We start from the raw sequence: 20510 nt of genomic DNA on the forward strand, positions 1-20510 counted from the left end.
TGGACAGGGATGGCAGATGAGCTTCAGCATCTTTCTCTGATTCCAAAGGCTGCAAATAGTTTTTTGATATTTTTGTTTTAAGCCTATTCCAAACCTTAACCATTCGGAGTTCATGCCTTAAAAATTTGGAGTTAATGCCTTAACTTAACCTTAAACACTTTGAAATGTGACATTTGGAACAACTTAGAAATGTGAAGTTGTAGAAACATGGACGTCTAATTCTGACAGTGAGACTGTGAGCTGGTTGAGAGAAATAACTACAGTCTAATATAGTTGGCATTCGGTCGTAAAGACACAAGGACACTGTTGAATATGAAGATAATTCATTAAGAACCAAGTAAAGTGTAGTACTAGGCTACCAAGGGTTTTCTCTGCCTATTATTTTGTTGAGATAACTTGGGAAGAGTCTTCAGGGTCCCATCTTTACTAGTTAGCTAGCTAGGCTACCTTAAACCTCAAATTGGCAAACAAACCTAGCTAGCTAGCTATTTAGCAGCATAGGTAAGAAAACATGTTAGTTAATAAGGATCAATGCATTAAAGCTGCAAAATGTAACTTTTGGGTGACCCAACCAAATTCACATAGAAATGTGAGTTATAGATATATCATTGAAAGCAAGTCTAAGAAGCGGTAGATCTGTTCTATGTGTGCTATTTCTATGCTACCCGTGCCTACGTTTCATTTGGTGTCTTTCACTTTGTTTTGTACAGCAGCTTCAAACAGCTGAAAATACAATATTTAGGGTTATGGAAAATATATTTCACAGCGGTTTAGATGGTAAGATGATTTTCTACACTATACTTGCTTGTTTTGTCACATAAACTGAAATTAGGCAAACTATTAGTATTTTGTCAACCAGGAAATGGCAGAGCAATTTCTATACTTAACAAAAATATGAACGCAACATGTAAAGTGTTGGCCCCATGTTTCATGTGCTGAAATAAAGGATCCAATACATTTTCCATACGCACAAAAAGCATATTTCTCAAATATGTTGTGCACAACTTTGTTTACAAGTTAGTGAGCATTTCTCCTTTGCCAAGATCATCCACCTGACCGGTGTTGCATATCAAGAAGCTGATTAAACAGCATGATCTTTACACAGGCATACCTTGTGCTGGGGACAATAAAAGGCTACTCTAAAATGTGCAGTTTTGTCACACAACACAAGCATGCAATTCAATTGGCATGCCAACTGCAGGAATGTCCACCAGATCTGTTGCCATAGAACTGAATGTAATTTCTCTACCATAAGCCTCCTCCAACGTCATTTTAGAGAATTTGGCAGTACATCCAACCAACCTCACAAACCCAGACTAGGCCTGGGCGATATGACCAAAATCTCATATCCCTATATAGGTCATTTCATATCCCGATAACGATACATATCATGATATAGCACATTTTCTGTACATTCAATGAATAAATAAATAGTTTATATAAAATGACCACATGTAAAGGCCTATTTCTTATTACATTTTGGTACTTACTCATATTTGATTATTTCTCCTTTTATGTAGAACCTTTGTGCAAATGTTCAATTAAACATGTAACAAAATATAAAATATTAATGTATAAAATCTAAAAAGGTAAATAGAAAACACTTAAACTGTAGTTGCAAGTAGGGCTGGGCGATATGACGATATATATTGTGCGACGATAGAAAAACGTCTATCGTTTCATATTATGCTGTTTATTTCGTTGCGTCGCAAATCACACTCTTTACGCCAATATTTTGTCAATTGGACAACGCTTTGCGAAATTTGCAACACAAACAAACATGGAGGAGAATGAACGTGACACGGAGCTTGTACCTAAAAGAGGGGCTACTTCGGTCACATGGACGTGGTTTGGTTATGAAAAGTCTGACACGGACCAGAAAACCATGCCGCAGGCCGGTCCCGACAACAGGCTCAAACACCACTAACCTCTCTTACCACCTACACAAGAATCATGTGAAACCATACGGAGAGAATCTACGGATGAGACCCAAAAAAGTACAGTCTAGTGCTCAAAACAAACCCCCGACTCAAGACGTTGCAAGAGGCTTTTGTCCGCGGCACACCATATGGCAAAGAATCACGAAGATGGAAGGAGGTAACAGCTGCCGTTACAACTTACATCTGCAAAGACATGGCCCCAATTTACACGGTCGAGAAACTGCATTTTATTAATGGTAATTTCAATGCACAGAGATACCGTGATGAGATCCTGAGAGCACATTGTCATACTATTTATCCGCCGCCATCACCTCATGTTTCATTATGATAATGCACGGCCCCATGTCGCATGGATCTGTACACAATTCCTGGAAGCTGAAAATGTCCCAGTTCTTCCAAGGCCTGCATACTCACCAGACATGTCACATATTGAGCATGTTTGGGATGCTCTGGGTCGATGTGTACGACAGCGCACACATCGATTACAGTTCCAGCCAATATCAAGCAACTTCACACAGCGGGACAACATCCCACAGGCCACAATCAACAGCCTGATCAACTCTATGCGAAGGAGATGTGTTGCGCTGCATGAGTAAATAGTGGTCACACCAGATACTGACTGATCCACATCCCTACTTTTTTTTGTAAGGTATCTGTGACCAACAGATGCATATCTGTATTCCCAGTCATGAAATCCATAGATTAGGGCCCAATGAATTTATTTCAATTGACTGATTTCCTTAGATGAACTGTAACTCAGTAAAATCTTTGATATTGTTGCATTTATATTTTTGTTCAGTGTACATAGTGCATCTTTAAAATAAAGTAATTCCGATGAACACATTACACATTATTCTTGCAGCCCTCAGGTGTAGACTATATTGCCTTAGGCCTTGCCTGGAAACCAGAAAGTAGCGTTTGAATCGGGAAAGTTTCCTCTGCATCTCACATTTCTGCCCGACCCAGAATTCAATGTCGGGTTTCCAGGCAAGTGTATGAAAGGAGCTGACGTATGACGTAAAGGTAACGTAAGGGTAATGGCGGACTGAAGGGATTTATGTAGAGCACCTCAAGATAAAACATAATATTCGAAATATCTGCTAAATTAGACTAAAATATTAGCACTACTTAATCTGGTGAGAGATAACCTTCAATCTGGACAATAACACAAAACAAATCCTAAAACTAGAGACATTTATCGACAAATATTACGAAAACAGGCAACAACCAAACATGACGGAGAGTAAGACAGGGGAACCGATTACAAAACGAAAACGTGACTCTTCTACAGACACTGATGACTTAATATTCTCACCACCGGGAATGGTAAAGGTCGAAACCGATCTGTTAAAATCAATAAATGACAAACTGGGTATACTTGAATTAGTTAGTAAGGATATAAAAGAGTTGAAGGCAAGCCTAGAGATGAGTGATGAAAAAGCTGCGACATTGGAGAAGCAAACACACGCGCTAAAAGGGACAGTCAATAAAATTGAAACCGAAATGAATGGAATTAAAAAGGAGAACACCGTTCTGAAGGAAACCTTACTAGACATACAAACTAGATCCATGAGAGAAAATTTGGTACTTACAGGTATCCAAGAAAAAGAAGGAGAAGTTCCTGAATCTATAGTTAGAGAGTTCCTCCTTACAGCGCTTCAGATTCCACGCGAAGTTATCGACAAAATCCAACTTGAACGCGTTCACCGCTTCGGACAGAGAGGGCAGAGGTACGAACGCCCAATCGTTGCCAAATTTGCTTCATTTAAAGATAAAATAATGGTTAAAAGCCTGGGTAAAAGACTTGCTGGGACCAAAATTGGCATGAATGATCAGTTTCCGAAGGAAATTGCAGAACGGCGCAAAGTTCTGTATCCAATTTTCAAAGAAAATAGATTAAAAGCGAAACGAGTAGCTCTCGTCGTTGATAAACTATATATTGATAACCAGTTGTTCAGAGACACAAAGACTACTCCATGGTTATTTTAAAAATTACAAAGTTCTCATAGACGAGGGAAATAAACACAATTCAAGCCCGGTTACTGATTGTAACAATACAATAAAAAATATAGCTTTTCTATAAATCTTCACATATAACTAATTGAACACACAAGCACTAATTCAACATAGTGAAGATAAAAACTAAGTAAACAGAAGGCACAGTATGTGTGGATGGTATGGTTTGTGTTTATTTTTTATTTTATTTGTTATGTTTGGAAAGTTGAATGAGTGAGTAATGAAATGGTTGCATATCCCAGAGCCAATGTATTGCTGTGAGCCGGGTATGAGAGGGCTTTCAATGTTCAGATGATGGATATACCTTTATAATGAATTATACGTCTTATTTATTTATTGTCCTATCATGGAGAACTACATTTTTTATTTATTTTTTTATAAATTATATCTAATTATTTATTATCCTATTTTAATGGTACGGTCCATGGCACTATACCCTAGACACCCACCTGAATGACCCAGATACTAAGGAGAAGTCCCTAACTGTTTTATGTGCCCGCTGTAAGCGGTCTGTATGCAGCTAAAATGAGGTCAGAGACCAAGAGCAGCACTGCCCCCTCAAGATTCTGAGCCTGCTTGGCAGGGTTGGTCCTGCAAAGCCAAAGCCCCATAAAGGGAGAGCATAATATACAAGGAAATTCTCAAAGCTGCTAATGAGAACCTTGACGACCTTGTACCTAGCCGGTGGGGATTCCGGTGGGGTGCCCCCACCCAGGCAGTGGCAGTGCTGGCAACACTAGCTGCAGTAACCCATGGGGAGGGGGTCACACTCGGACATTCAGAGAGGGGGTATATTATTGTGGCCCTGGCGGCACAAAATCAAAGTCGGACTGCATGGAGATGCGTGGGGACATGGTCATGACGGGTGGCCGTATTGTGGGTGTTTCAGGAATAAGGTGTACATTTGACCTCCATTATCTAGGATATAACAATGGTAAATAAATCTCTCAATTTTTGCTAATTTTTTGTGCGGTCTTGCAGGCCTTCTCATGCAGCTGCAACTGCAAGTGCATTTGTAAATCATGACCCATCTTGAGTTGGGCTCTGGGATGGTGCAATTGTTGAGAAAGTGAGCTTATGGTTGTGTGGGGGTAAGGGCTGAGTGTGTGTGGGTGTATGTGTGTATCCCACAACTGTTGCGAAGGAAGAAGTAAAAGATGTTAGGGACAATAGAGGATGATCCACAGATATATATATAATACAAATCGAGGTGAGGGCAATGGAAATGCATATGGTAATTGATCTTCTTCAATTTGGTAAATGGCACTGTATGCTCTTTTCAAAGAATGGATCCCAGTCAGTTCAGGGCTATGGGATACAGGGGGTCGAGGGTGGTCTACCGGGCATTGGGATGACAAGCCATCTCGAGATGAGGCCTTTTAGCGGGTGGAATAGTAGGGACCAATTGGAGGTTTACTTAGTAGAAATGCAAATATCATGGTACAACTATATAGACACTCAATCATTATGTTACTTTTTAATAGTACGTTTACAAAAATATATTCTGATTAAAAGAATGAAAGGTGTGTCTCATTATGGTAAGTGGTGAAATAAGTATAGCCAGTTACAATTGTAATGGCTTAGCAGATAATAAGAAAAGACGATCAGTATTTACCTGGCTAAAAGAGAAGGATTATAATATCTATTGTTTACAGGAAACCCATTCAACAGTTTTAGATGAAGTTTTGTGGAAAAAGAACTGGGGGGGCAAAATATATTTCTCCCATGGGCAAAGAAATTCAAAAGGGGTGATGGTTTTAATTAACAATAATTTTGATCCAAATGTGCAAATTGTCCAAACAGATCCTCAAGGTAGATGGATTATTTTAAATATGTTATTGGACAATAAACAAATATGGCTTGTTAACCTATACGGTCCGAATAATGATGATCCAAGCTTCTTTGAAAATATATATAAGAATTTATCAACTCTACAAGCAACACTAGACTCTATTATTATAGTGGGAGATTTTAATACGGTCTTAAATACCTCTATAGACCGGAAAGGAAATCACACTACAAACTATCACCCTCAGGCACTTAAGGAAATCATGAATGTCATGGATATATTGGAATTAGTGGATATATGGAGACTTAAATACCCTGATTTAGTGAGATATACATGGCGGAGGCTGAATCAAGCTAGTCGTCTTGACTACTTTCTTATACCATTCTCTCTGGCACCAAAAGTTAAAAAAGTGTTGATAGGGGACAGAATGCGGTCGGATCATCACATAATTGGCATATATATTTCTCTTACAGAATTTCCACGTGGGCGAGGATATTGGAAATTTAATCAAAGTCTACTAGATGATAAATTGTTTAGAACTAGGACAGAAGATTTTATAACTGACTTTTTCAGACATAACATAGGTACAGCAGATCCCCTTATTGTATGGGACACTTTTAAGTGTGCCTTTAGAGGCCATGCAATTCAGTACTCATCTATAAAACAAAGGGAATTTAGATCAAAAGAGTCCATATTAACAAAGGAAATTGAAGGACTAACAGTACAGTTAGATAGCAATAAAAACGGTACCATAGAGGCACAGAATAAGTTAGAGGAAAAACAAAAAGAAATGGAGGAACTTATTCAAGAAAGATCCAGTGTAATATATTATAAAAATAAAGCGAACTGGATGGAATATGGGGAAAAATGCACCAAATTCTTTTTCAATCTTCAATATAGAAATGCTACCAAAAAAAATGTATTAAAACTTGTTACAAATGATGGAGTCACGCATGATTCACCAAATGATATTTTGAAAGAGGAAGTAAAGTACTTTAAGAATATGTTTTCGTTTCAGGCTCCTCCATCTCCACTAACTGAAACTAATTGTATGGATTTTTTTCCTATTAATAATGTAAAATTAACATCTGTACAGAAAGACTCATGTGAAGGCCAAATTACAGAGGAGGAACTGCTTGATGCAATTGGGGCCTTTAAGGATGGGAAAACTCCAGGGCTGGATGGCATACCAGTGGAAGTATACAAAACTTTTTTTGATATACTCAAAGGACCATTATTAGCTTGTTTTAACCACTCCTATATAAATGGTAGATTATCAGACACGCAACAAGAAGGTCTGATATCGTTATTACTGAAACAGGACCCAAGTGGTATATATAAAGATCCAGTCCAATTAAAAAATTGGAGACCTCTTACACTTCAGTGTTGTGATGCAAAAATCCTAGCAAAATGCTTGGCGCATAGAATAAAAAAAGTTTTGTCAGATATTATTCATCCTAATCAGACAGGTTTTTTACATGGACGATACATTGGAGATAATATAAGGCAAGTACTGGAAACAATAGAACACTATGAAATATCGGGGACACCAGGTCTGGTTTTCATAGCTGATTTTGAAAAGGCTTTTGATAAAGTACGACTGGAGTTTATATATAAATGCCTAGAATATTTCAATTTTGGGGAATCTCTTATAAAATGGGTTAAAATTATGTATAGTAACCCTAGGTGTAAAATAGTAAATAATGGCTACATCTCAGAAAGTTTTAAACTATCTAGAGGAGTAAAACAAGGTTGTCCACTATCGGCATATCTATTTATTATTGCCATCGAAATGTTAGCTGTTAAAATTAGATCAAACATTAATATTAATGGATTAGAAATCCGTGGCTTAAAAACTAAGGTGTCATTGTACGCTGATGATTCATGTTTTCTTTTAAAACCACAACTAGAGTCTCTCCACGGCCTCATAGAGGATCTAGATACCTTTGCTATCCTCTCTGGATTAAAACCAAATTATGATAAATGTACCATATTACGTATTGGATCACTAAAAAATACACATTTTATATTGCCATGTAGTTTACCAATTAAATGGTCTGACGGAGATGTGGACATACTCGGTATAAAAATCCCAAAAGAAAGAAATGATCTCACTCCAATAAATTTTTATAGAAAGTTAGCAAAAATAGATAAGATCTTGCTACCATGGAAAGGAAAATACTTGTCTATTTGTGGAAAAATCACCCTGATTAACTCTTTAGTCATATCACAGTTTACCTATTTGCTTATGGTTTTGCCTACACCTAGTGACCTGCTTTTTAAATTATATGAACAAAAAATATTCCATTTTATTTGGAACGGCAAGCCAGATAAAATTAAAAGGGCCTATTTATATAACGAATATGAATTCGGAGGGCAGAAATTATTAAATATTAAAGCATTAGACCTCTCACTAAAGGCATCAGTCATACAAAAGTTATACTTAAATCCAAACTGGTTCTCTAGTAAATTGGTACGAATGTCTCATCCTATGTTCAAGAAGGGCCTTTTTCCCTTTATTCAGATTACACCTGCTCACTTTCGGTTGTTTGAAAAGGAAATAATCTCCAAAATATCCTTATTTTTTAAACAAGCCTTAGAAAGTTGGTTGCAATTTCAGTTTAATCCACCTGAAAGGACGGAACAAATAGTACAACAAATATTGTGGTTAAATTCAAATATAGTAATTGATAAAAAAACTGTATTTATCGAAGAAATGTTTAAAAAAGGTATAATTTTTGTGAATGATATCATAAATAGGACTGGTGGAGTTATGTCACACATGCAGCTAACACAGACATATGGAAATGTCTGCTCTACCCAAAATTACAACCAATTAATTGCAGCATTACCACAAAAATGGAAGAGGCAAGTAGAAGGGGAAAAAAGTAAGGAACTTGTATGTCGGCCCTGTATTAAAGAACATAAATGGTTAAAGAAAAGTGTGATAAATAAAAACATATACCAATTTCATTTAAGGACCAAAAAACTGACAGCTGTGCCATATAAATTGCAAAATAGTTGGGAAGAGATTTTCGATGTACCCATTCCATGGCACATGGTTTATGAATTGATACGCAAAACAACGCCGGATTCAAAACTTCGAATTTTTCAATTTAAATTACTGTACAAAATTCTTGCAACTAATAGAATGTTATATATATGGGGTATACAATCTTCCCAGCTCTGCAGATTCTGTTGTGAGGAGGCAGAGTCATTAGATCATTTATTTTGGTATTGTCCATATGTAGCTCGTTTTTGGTCACAGGTCCAGGAATGGCTGAAGAATTGCAACATTTGCCTAGAACTAACGCTACAGATAGCAATACTGGGGGATTTGAAAAGCCATAGTCAATCAATCAATAATATAATAATTATTTTAGCAAAAATGTTTATTTTTAATTTACAATCTGTAGAAGCTATGAGAATAGGAAGGTTCAAATCTTTTGTGAAGCATCACAGCACAGTTGAAAAATATATGGCAAATAAAAATCCGAAATGGATGATGTTGGAAGATAGATGGGAAGGGTTGAGTGGAACTGAAGGGTGGGACTAATAACAAGATAAACAATGTAGGGCATACGGGATCTGTGAAATGTGTATAGGTGCGGAGCTTTTGTGAAATAGCACAGTTACAAGTGGAAATAAAATTGGATGGACAACAGAAATAGAGGAAGGACTAAGAACAAACAAGAGAGAACTATTATAAAGTAGTCTGTGTCTGTAAAATAGGTATAAGATGTATAAATTGAAGGTAAAAGCAGAAGTGTTTATTAGTTTACTCCAATTGGGGGAGCGGTGGTAGGGTTGCGGGGAATAATAATAAAGGTATATTCTTTAAAAAAAAAAAAAAAAAAAAAAAAAAGTGTATGAAAGGCCAAAGATTTTCTCTAGGCTTCGGCCTACTTCATTTTGGCGCGCACTCTGCTAGTCGCTGTCTGGCTAGCTAACACTAGCTAGCTGATGTTACGAAAATGAATAAAGCATTGTTAAATATTTTAATTTTTTGCGCAATACGCACCTGGAATCGGCTGAGGCTTCTCAATTCACGTTTTCAATTATGATATATTGCAGGTTTTATATGTATACGCTAACCAAACATATTTAGCATGCATCACTCCAAACTCTGCAAAGTCAAGTGTTGTTGTAGAATGTCCCCCGTAGACATTAAAGAAAGCGAGATATCCCAATCCCTAATTATTTCTGCTCCGCCATCTTTGTCTCCACCCACAACAAGCAAAGAGTACTGTACATCAGTTTCTAAACCTGTCTGCAACAAGTCAGAACTTTGTCGCACGTGCTCGACCGATTGTGTTTCCACTAGTTACCACAGTCAATATTGGCTATATCGTAAAAATTCCTTAAAGCAAAAAATGTGCTTAATTTAATGAACCTAATTTAAGGCAAGGCATAAGGTAAGTTATAAAATCAGCATTTAAGAAGCGAAATTGTAGAAAGGCGGGGTTTATGACTTTATGGCTGTGGTAACAACGACCGCTCGATTGATAATGCGATGACGCAACCAAAAAACAGCTACACGTATCTTTTTTTTAAATTTTATAACCAGTGATCCAAATTATTCTTTGATTAACTTGATTGTCAATTTTTTTTTAAATATTTCATCAAGAGACCAATTGCTTGTGAACAGAATAAATGTATACAGATTTCCCACACTTTGATTTCTAAATGCTATTGAATCATCACAGTGAAAATACACATTTGTCCAACAATTTAGATGCAATTTGAGGGGAAAATGTTCCAATCGAACCCAAAACAATCAGTTTTATAGGGGATCTATTTACTGTGACAGTTTCCAGAAACAGTACAATGTTCATACAGTACCGACGCAAATGCTTTATTAAAGGTTTTGATAAGAATGAGGAACACGGTTGGTGTGTAATACATGTTGCAGCTGATATCAAAACATACTTTTCTTCTACTATTAGGCAAGAGTTGGTCATTATCATCTGTAATAATATGTTCTTTGGTCACGGTAACATTAAAGAGCAAATTAAATAATCACATGGATTTAGTGATGAGTACAGAATTCAGTACAAAGCATTATAAAGAGTTATTACATGTGTAAAGGCATTTACATCATAAAGTACAACTTGTGGATGCCTATTACAGCTTAGAACCAGACAAAGGCAAAGGCACTTGGAAAGAACCAGACTGAAAATGAGACACTAATCAGTAACTAAAACAGGTTAAATCCATACTCACAACAATAATTCTAACAGGGCATTGTGTGTGTCAGGTATAGCATTGACTACTGTATATGTGGCAGAGTGTGGGGAATAGGACAAGAGTCAGCTCTAACTGAGCCAAAGGATAAACATGGGAGGTCCCACCCAGGAAAAGCAGGACAGCCAATGGGAGCCAGGCCTCGTGTCATGTGACGGCCATGTTCTGGCCCACCGCCTCAGGGGTGAGGAACTGCACTTTGGGCACGGTGAGGGCCGAGTTGTTCCTCCGCATGGTGCCGGAGCTCCCGCCGCCGTTCCTCATGGAGTTGTTCCGTCTCATTGAGTTCCTCTTCCTCAGTGAGTTCTGGTGGCTCAGCTCGCTCTTCTGCAGCGTCTGGATGAGTATGGAGGGCTTCTCGTCCAGCTCGCGGGCCGAACACCTCGGCGTTGCCACCTTGACCGTGTTCCCGAACTTGGAGTAGTCCACCGAGTACACCCCGTCCTCCTCGGTCACGATGGGCACGAAGCGGTGACCCCACTGGATCTCCTCGGTGACGTAGGAGGTCCGGGCCTGGGTGGTGATGCCCGTGGTCTCCACCACGCCCTCCAAGATCACAATCACCTCCAGGTCGCTGCACTGCAGCTCCATGGCCGACAGGTCGTACAGCGGACTCTCCTTATTGATGGTATGGCAGATAATGAGTGGCGCCAAGAGGAAGATGGAGTTACTCGCAGCGGCGCTCTCAGTCTGCACGTCGATCTGGTGGATAGGGATGACCTCGCCTTCGGGGGTGGTGGTCTTGCGTACCACCTGGAGGCGGACGGCAGCGCCAATGATCATGGACTTGCGGAGGTCGCCCACACGGGTCATGAAGCAGAGGCGATTGTTGCGCACGGCGATGACGGCGTTGCGGCTGAAAATAAGATATAACAAGAAAAGATAACTTTATTATCCATTTTCTTTACCGATCACATTGTCTTTATAGATTTATCAGCCAGAGTGTACCCCCTGGATCAGATTTGAGGGCTTGCTCAAGGGCACAACAGCAGGAGATGGCATGTGTACAAAACCCTCAAACTTTGACCATTCAAAATCCGCTCTCTGAATCTGGGGCATAGATACACAAACTTTACAACTCTTTTTCAGTATCTCGGATAATGATATGGATATACTAGGGCTGTCTGATATGGATATACTAGGGCTGTATGATATGGATATACTAGGGCTGTCTGATATGGATATACCAGGGCTGTATGATATGGATATACTAGGGCTGTCTGATATGGATATACTAGGGCTGTATGATATGGATATACTAGGGCTGTCTGATATGGATATACTAGGGCTGTATGATATGGATATACTAGGGCTGTCTGATATGGATATACTAGGGCTGTATGATATGGATATACTAGGGCTGTCTGATATGGATATACCAGGGCTGTATGATATGGATATACTAGGGCTGTATGATATGGATATACTAGGGCTGTCTGATATGGATATACTAGGGCTGTATGATATGGATATACTAGGGCTGTCTGATATGGATATACCAGGGCTGTATGATATGGATATACTAGGGCTGTATGATATGGATATACTAGGGCTGTCTGATATGGATATACCAGGGCTGTATGATATGGATATACTAGGGCTGTCTGATATGGATATACCAGGGCTGCATGATATGGATATACTAGGGCTGCATGATATGGATATACTAGGGCTGCATGATATGGATATACTAGGGCTGTATGATATGGATATACTAGGGCTGCATGATATGGATATACCAGGGCTGCATGATATGGATATACTAGGGCTGCATGATATGGATATACTAGGGCTGTCTGATATGGATATACCAGGGCTGCATGATATGGATATACTAGGGCTGCATGATATGGATATACTAGGGCTGTATGATATGGATATACCAGGTCTGTTTGATATGGATATACTAGGGCTGTATGATATGGATATACTAGGGCTGTCTGATATGGATATACCAGGGCTGCATGATATGGATATACTAGGGCTGCATGATATGGATATACTAGGGCTGTATGATATGGATATACTAGGGCTGCATGATATGGATATACCAGGTCTGTTTGATATGGATATACCAGGTCTGTTTGATATGGATATACTAGGGCTGTATGATATGGATATACTAGGGCTGCATTATATGGATATACTAGGGCTGCATGATATGGATATACTAGGGCTGCATGATATGGATATACTAGGGCTGTATGATATGGATATACTAGGGCTGCATGATATGGATATACTAGGGCTGCATGATATGGATATACTAGGGCTGTATGATATGGATATACCAGGTCTGTTTGATATGGATACACTAGGGCTGTATGATATGGATATACCAGGTCTGTATGATATGGATATACTAGGGCTGTATGATATGGATATACTAGGGCTGCATGATATGGATATACTAGGGCTGTATGATATGGATATACTAGGGCTGCATGATATGGATATACTAGGGCTGTATGATATGGATATACTAGGGCTGTATGATATGGATATACTAGGGCTGTATGATATGGATATACCAGGTCTGTATGATATGGATATACTAGGGCTGTATGATATGGATATACTAGGGCTGTATGATATGGATATACTAGGGCTGTATGATATGGATATACCAGGTCTGTATGATATGGATATACTAGGGCTGTATGATATGGATATACTAGGGCTGCATGATATGGATATACTAGGGCTGTATGATATGGATATACCAGGTCTGTTTGATATGGATATACTAGGGCTGTATGATATGGATATACCAGGTCTGTATGATATGGATATACTAGGGCTGTATGATATGGATATACTAGGGCTGCATGATATGGATATACTAGGGCTGTATGATATGGATATACTAGGGCTGCATGATATGGATATACTAGGGCTGTATGATATGGATATACTAGGGCTGTATGATATGGATATACTAGGGCTGTATGATATGGATATACCAGGTCTGTATGATATGGATATACTAGGGCTGTATGATATGGATATACTAGGGCTGTATGATATGGATATACTAGGGCTGTATGATATGGATATACTAGGGCTGTATGATATGGATATACTAGGGCTGCATGATATGGATATACTAGGGCTGTATGATATGGATATACCAGGTCTGTTTGATATGGATATACTAGGGCTGTATGATATGGATATACTAGGGCTGCATGATATGGATATACTAGGGCTGTATGATATGGATATACTAGGGCTGCATGATATGGATATACTAGGGCTGTATGATATGGATATACTAGGGCTGTATGATATGGATATACTAGGGCTGTATGATATGGATATACCAGGTCTGTATGATATGGATATACTAGGGCTGTATGATATGGATATACTAGGGCTGTATGATATGGATATACTAGGGCTGTATGATATGGATATACTAGTGCTGTATGATATGGATATACTAGGGCTGTCTGATATGGATATACCAGGGCTGCATGATATGGATATACTAGGGCTGTCTGATATGGATATACCAGGTCTGTATGATATGGATATACCAGGGCTGTATGATATGGATATACCAGGGCTGCATGATATGGATATACTAGGGCTGCATGATATGGATATACTAGGGCTGCATGATATGGATATACTAGGGCTGTATGATATGGATATACTAGGGCTGTATGATATGGATATACTAGGGCTGTATGATATGGATATACCAGGTCTGTATGATATGGATATACTAGGGCTGTATGATATGGATATACTAGGGCTGTATGATATGGATATACTAGGGCTGTATGATATGGATATACTAGGGCTGTATGATATGGATATACTAGGGCTGCATGATATGGATATACTAGGGCTGTATGATATGGATATACCAGGTCTGTTTGATATGGATATACTAGGGCTGTATGATATGGATATACTAGGGCTGCATGATATGGATATACTAGGGCTGTATGATATGGATATACTAGGGCTGCATGATATGAGCAAATAATCTAACAATCTAATCTAACATGCAACCTTATAGAGAATCGAACAGCGTGGAGGAGGAACTGCGCTGCGTGATTGACAAGGGGTGGGGCTAAGTGTGTGTGGGAAACAGCCACAAGAGGAGAGGGAGAGACTACAAACAAAGTCAACTATACTTTACACACGGTTTAGTGGCATCTCATATATTGCATGAAATACGGATCTCTTGCGATATGGATATTGCGATTTCGATGTGAATTCAATTAATTGTGCAGCTCTACCATGCACCAGATTTTTCTAGTTGGGACTTCGGATTCGAAGCGGCAACCCTTCGGATGCTGGCCCACCTCTCTTTATCCTCTACCTCTCCAGGGTGAAGCTTTCCCTAGGTACAGATCTAGGATCAGCTTCTGCTCCCCCAATCCTAACCTTTACCATTAGTGGGGTAAATTCTAAACTGACCCAAGATCAGCATCTAGGGGCACCTTCACCCTACACTGTTGCTGGCCCACCTCTCCAACCTAATCTAACCTGTAGGCTACCATCCTACCTGAAGATGAGCGTCTCGGCGCGGCGGTGCGACTGGGCTGTCTTCATGAAGATGCATCCCAGCATAATGGCGTTGATGATGAGGCCAGCGATGTTCTGGAAGATGAGGACGGCGATGGCCGTGGGGCACTGCTCTGTGATCATACGGTGGCCAAAGCCGATGGTCACCTGGACCTCGATGGAGAACAGGAAGGCTGAGGTGAATGACCTGCAGAGCAGAGAGAGAGGGTCAAAGGTCAGGGGTCAGAGGAAATTAGAGTTAAAGAGGAGGGAGACGTTGGACGTAAATATTGGTCAAGGGTCAGATGTTTGTTGTAGACATCTGATCCTACATTTGTAATAGAGGTGTAGAGACCTGATCCTACATCTGTAATAGCGATGTAGAAACCTGATCCTACATCTGTAAAGCGATGTAGAGACCTGATCCTACATCTGTGGTGAGGGTAGAGACCTGATCCTACATCTGTAATAGCGGTGTAGAGACCTGATCCTACATCTGTGGTGAGGATAGAGACCTGATCCTACATCTGTAATAGCGGTGTAGAGACCTGATCCTACATCTGTAATAGTGATGTAGAGACCTGATCCTACATCTGTAATAGCGGTGTAGAGACATGATCCTACATCTGTAATAGCAGTGTACAGACCTGATCCTACATCTGTGGTGAGGGTAGAGACCTGATCCTACATCTGTAATAGCGGTGTAGAGACCTGATCCTACATCTGTAATAGCAGTTTAGAGACCTGATCCTACATCTGTAATAGCAGTGTAGAGACCTGATCCTACATCTGCGGTGAGGATAGAGACCTGATCTTACATCTGTGGTGAGGGTAAAGAGGTCACAGGGGTCAGAGGAGCAGGAAGCTACTGGACAGGCAGTGTGGTTTCCTATGGCTTCCTGTCCTCATCTGCGTCCCCTACAACCACTGATCTCAGAGGACTAAATAATGAGAGCAATATGTTGGAGACTTTAAAGGGGCAATCAGCAGTTGAAACAATAACAAAGCGTGCTACACTCCCCTGTTTGGGTAAAAGCTGAGGGATGGGGCCTAAGAAATGGAACCACTCTCAAATTCATACACAGAGCTATGGATGCAATGACTGACCATCCATGAAATCAAAATGGTAGTTTTAACCGTGTCTCGGTGACCTTGTGGTTAGAGTGCCCACCCTGAGATTGGAAGGTTGGGAGCTCGATACCAAATACTGTAAAAATGGGACCTGATGCGTCTCTGCTTAGCACTCAGCATTAGGGAGATTGGGGGTAAGGCCTTGTGATAGACTAGCGTCCTGTACTTGTACATCAAGCTGCCTCATGCTTCCTGCTCACACACGCCAATGCTCGTGCAAGGCTACTTACTTTACTTCCACGTTTTGAGGCTTTATAGTGTTTGTTTACATTGACTTTGTTTACAAACATAGGAATAAAACAAGCTTATATTTTGCGTTCAGCTGGGGTATGACAGTTGAACTATAAATTATACTTATATTCTTCAAGAATCAATTGGTACATATTATTCATTTATGAATGTATCAACTGCAGATTGCCCCTTTAAAGGGACACTTCAGGATTTTGGCAATGAAGCCCTTTATCTACTTCCCCAGTCAGATGAACTCCTGGATACAATCTGTATGTCTTGCATGCAGTTTGATGGAAGTTGCTAACTATCATTAACACAATTGCTAACTAGCGTTTGCGCAATGCCAGGAAGTCTATGGTAACTGCTATCATGCTAGTAGATACCATAGACTTCCAGTCATTGCTGGTAACTACTAGTATGCTAATAGATACCATAGACTTCCAGTCATTGCCTTAATGCTAGTTAGCATTTGCTCGTGAAACTACAGCACCTCCAACTTCTTTCATACTGGATGCAGAGACATAAAAATGGTTCCCATGAGTTCATCTGACTCTGGGGAAGTTGATAAAGGGCTTCATTGCCAAAATCCCAAAGTATCTCTTTAAATTCCTTATAATTTGAAGGAAAATCATTTTTTTATGGCAAGGAGATCTATCATATAACTGTAACAGTGTTATCACAGAAAATAGCAAAGTTATTCTAAAACTGAATATATGTAATAATTTCACTAAAAGTCCCCAATAAATCCATATAATTTATTCCCACCCTTAAAATACACAAGTTTACACACAAAATACAGAAATATATACAAGTTAAATCTCCAAATATCTATAGAGCCTATACTATACTACTCACTTGACGTTGGTGACGCACTGCTCAATGCCAGACGTGCGGTTGGGTACAAGGTCTCCATGGGCAAAGGCCACGAGCCACCAGCACATGGCGAAGAGGAGCCAACTGCACAGAAAAGTCATGGTGAAGATGACCAGGGTGAAGCGCCATTTCAGGTCCACCAGAGTGGTGAAGACGTCTTGCAAGAATCTTCCCTGTTCTCGGATGTTCTTGTGCGCCAAGTTGCAGGATCCGCTCTTGGCGATGAAGCGTGCTTTGTTCACCCGGTCCCTGAACACTGGTTTGCGGTGGATCCTCGAAGCAAGCCCCGGTAGGGAGAACTCCTCCGGGATGATGCTTTTTCTCGCCAACATCCTTACTGCATTTGCAATAGAGGAAAAAACTTGGATGGTTTTAGTAAACCGAAGTGTTTTTTTAGTCGTGCGTAATTCTCCTGTCAGCTTGCGTAAACATGATTAAAAGTTGGATAAATTCGTATTATTTTGCAACGTTTTTCATCGATTTGATTTCAATTAACTTCTACCACATAATGGTTGGTAGCTGTTCGAGGAGCTCCAGCGCCACTTCCAAAAAGTTTTACTGACGGGTGAGAGTTTCCAGGCAGTCACAGACCAAATACTCTTGACGTAGCTGCTCCACTCTATGGGCGGGATGCAGTGCACTGCTGGCTTTGTTCAACAGAGGAAACCCCAGTAATTACTTCTAAATTGTGTTTTATTGATTTAAAAGCAAAACAATATATGTGTACCCGTTAGAAATTATGTTTAGTTAATTAATCAATACCGGTATTTGAGGTAATGGTTAAACCATCCCATTACTGGATCCAAATTAAAATAACATTGATGTTTTATTTTTAAACAAGGCAAGTGTGATAGAAAAATGACTTGTTTTCCAACAGTAAGCTAATTATTGCTGCGTTATTACATTATTATAGGGATGAATTATTAGGATAGGTCCGCTTCCCATTGATGACCAAGAGATGGCGCCATTTAGTAAGCGAGGTGTGTTGTGTGTGAGAATGAGAGCGTGCGTGTGTGTGTGTGTGTGTGTGTGTGTGTGTGTGTGTGTGTGTGTGTGTGTGTGTGTGTGTGTGTGTGTGTGTGTGTGTGTGTGTGTGTGTGTGTGTGTGTGTGTGTGTGTGTGTGTGTGTGTGTGTGTGAGCGTTTTAAACTCAAAAAGCACTTTTAACTCAAAGCACATTTTTATTATCAGTTCAAGTGTAAAAAAAGGTAGGCACACAGAGTAATGATCAACTATGTCTATATTTAAAACATCTGTTAATTATACACAATGTACATATGAGACAGACACAAGCCCACAATAAAATGGAAAAAGGACAAAAATTGACAAAATGGACAACCTGTAGTCTCGGAATTATATTGATTATTATTGAAAATATTTGAACATATATTGCTGTGCACATTCCCAAGATTGAAAATATAAATAGTAAAAGCAGAGAAGATGATAGATGAACATCTGCAGTCTGAATTACTATAGATCTATAAGTAAAGTGTACTAAACATTAAGAACACCTGCTCTTTCCATGACATAGACTGACCAGGTGAATCCAGGTGAAAGCTATAATTGCTTATTTATGTCACTTGTTAAATCCACGTCAATCAGTGTAAGATGAAGGGGAGGAGACAGGTTAAATAAGGATTTTTAAGCCTTGAGACAATTGAGACATGGATTGTGTGTGTGTGCCATTCAGAGGGTGAATGGGCAAGACAGAATATTTAAGTGCTTTTGAACGGGGTATGTTAGTAGGTGCCAGGCGCACCGGTTTGAGTGTGTCAAGAACTGCAACGCTGCTGTGTTTTTATATCTAGAACCTAAAAAGTTTTTTCCTGCTGTCCCCATTGTCACGACTTCGACCGAGGCAGGCTCTCCTTCCCGTTCGGGTGGCGTTCGGCGGTCGTCGTCACCGGCCTATTAGCTGCCACTGATCCTTTTCTCCCCCTCCCTATGTGTTTATTGGGCGCACCTGTTTTGTATGAGGGGTAATTAGTTGGGCTTATTTAATCAGCCGGCATTCACGTTTCTTTGTGCGGGATTGTTTGCTTGTAAGTAGTGGTGTTGTTTGTGTGCTACATGTTTTCTGGACTGAGTTCTTTTACCCCGTGTCTGGGGTTGGTTATATTGTACACCCAGTGTGTTAATAGGGTGGACTAGATGGTCCGTGTTCATTAAAGAACATTTTGGATTTGGCACCTGCTGTTTCCTGCGTGTTGACTCCACACTCTGACACCCAGGCCTTACACCCATAGAACACGATTCCCCAACTGGCGGCCCGCGGGCGGTTTTATTTGGCCCCCCAAGCTTTCTGAGCAACCCCCTTCCTAAAAAAACAGCCACCGTGCTTCTACACCTGCATTGCTTGCTGTTTGGGGTTTTAGGCTGGGTTTCTGTACAGCACTTTGAGATATTAGCTGATGTACGAAGGGCTATATAAAATAAACTTGATTTGAAATAAATAATTCTTTCTATTATTATTCTGACATTTTACATTCTTAAAATAAAGTGGTGATCCTAACTGACCTGAAACAAGGCATTTTTACTAGGATTAAATGTCAGGAATTGTGAAAAACTGAGTTTAAATGTATTTGGCTAAAGTGTATGTAAACTTCCGACTTCAACTGTATATCAGTGCTCTATATAGTCATTCTGCTCTCATGATGTCATTGTTCTAGAAAGGGGTGAGTGTTGTGTCTCCACGCTTTCTGACAGACTGACTCCAAAGTGCTGCTTGCCCATAAAAAGACAACTCTGGTGAAGGATAGCAGCCA

General features: G+C 39.8%; 1 protein-coding gene across 1 annotated transcript; it reads right to left on the reverse strand.

Annotated features, from left to right (window-relative positions):
- Positions 1-10579: 10579 nt before the first annotated feature.
- Positions 10580-18335, reverse strand: LOC120032220 (ATP-sensitive inward rectifier potassium channel 8-like). Its single transcript, XM_038978208.1, has 3 exons — positions 17728-18335; positions 15512-15718; positions 10580-11845 (listed from the first exon to the last, which is right to left on the reverse strand). Exons 1-3 carry the CDS (start codon positions 18075-18077, stop codon positions 11137-11139), a joined length of 1266 nt encoding a protein of 421 aa, XP_038834136.1. The 5' UTR covers positions 18078-18335; the 3' UTR covers positions 10580-11136.
- Positions 18336-20510: the final 2175 nt, after the last annotated feature.

The sequence above is a fragment of the Salvelinus namaycush genome, chromosome 38 (assembly GCF_016432855.1).
Source record: "Salvelinus namaycush isolate Seneca chromosome 38, SaNama_1.0, whole genome shotgun sequence".
NCBI classification, from domain to species: Eukaryota; Metazoa; Chordata; class Actinopteri; order Salmoniformes; family Salmonidae; genus Salvelinus; species Salvelinus namaycush.

Bases quoted from the DNA above. Each gene is read 5' to 3' on its own strand.
- LOC120032220 (XM_038978208.1), bottom strand. From the start codon at position 18,077: ATGTTGGCGAGAAAAAGCATCATCCCGGAGGAGTTCTCCCTACCGGGG. The intron at 15,719-17,727 runs GTGAGTAGTATA...TCTGCTCTGCAG, and splicing joins CAGTGCGTCACCAACGTCAA to GTCATTCACCTCAGCCTTCC. The intron at 11,846-15,511 runs GTAGGATGGTAG...TCTTATTTTCAG, and splicing joins GCCGAGACGCTCATCTTCAG to CCGCAACGCCGTCATCGCCG.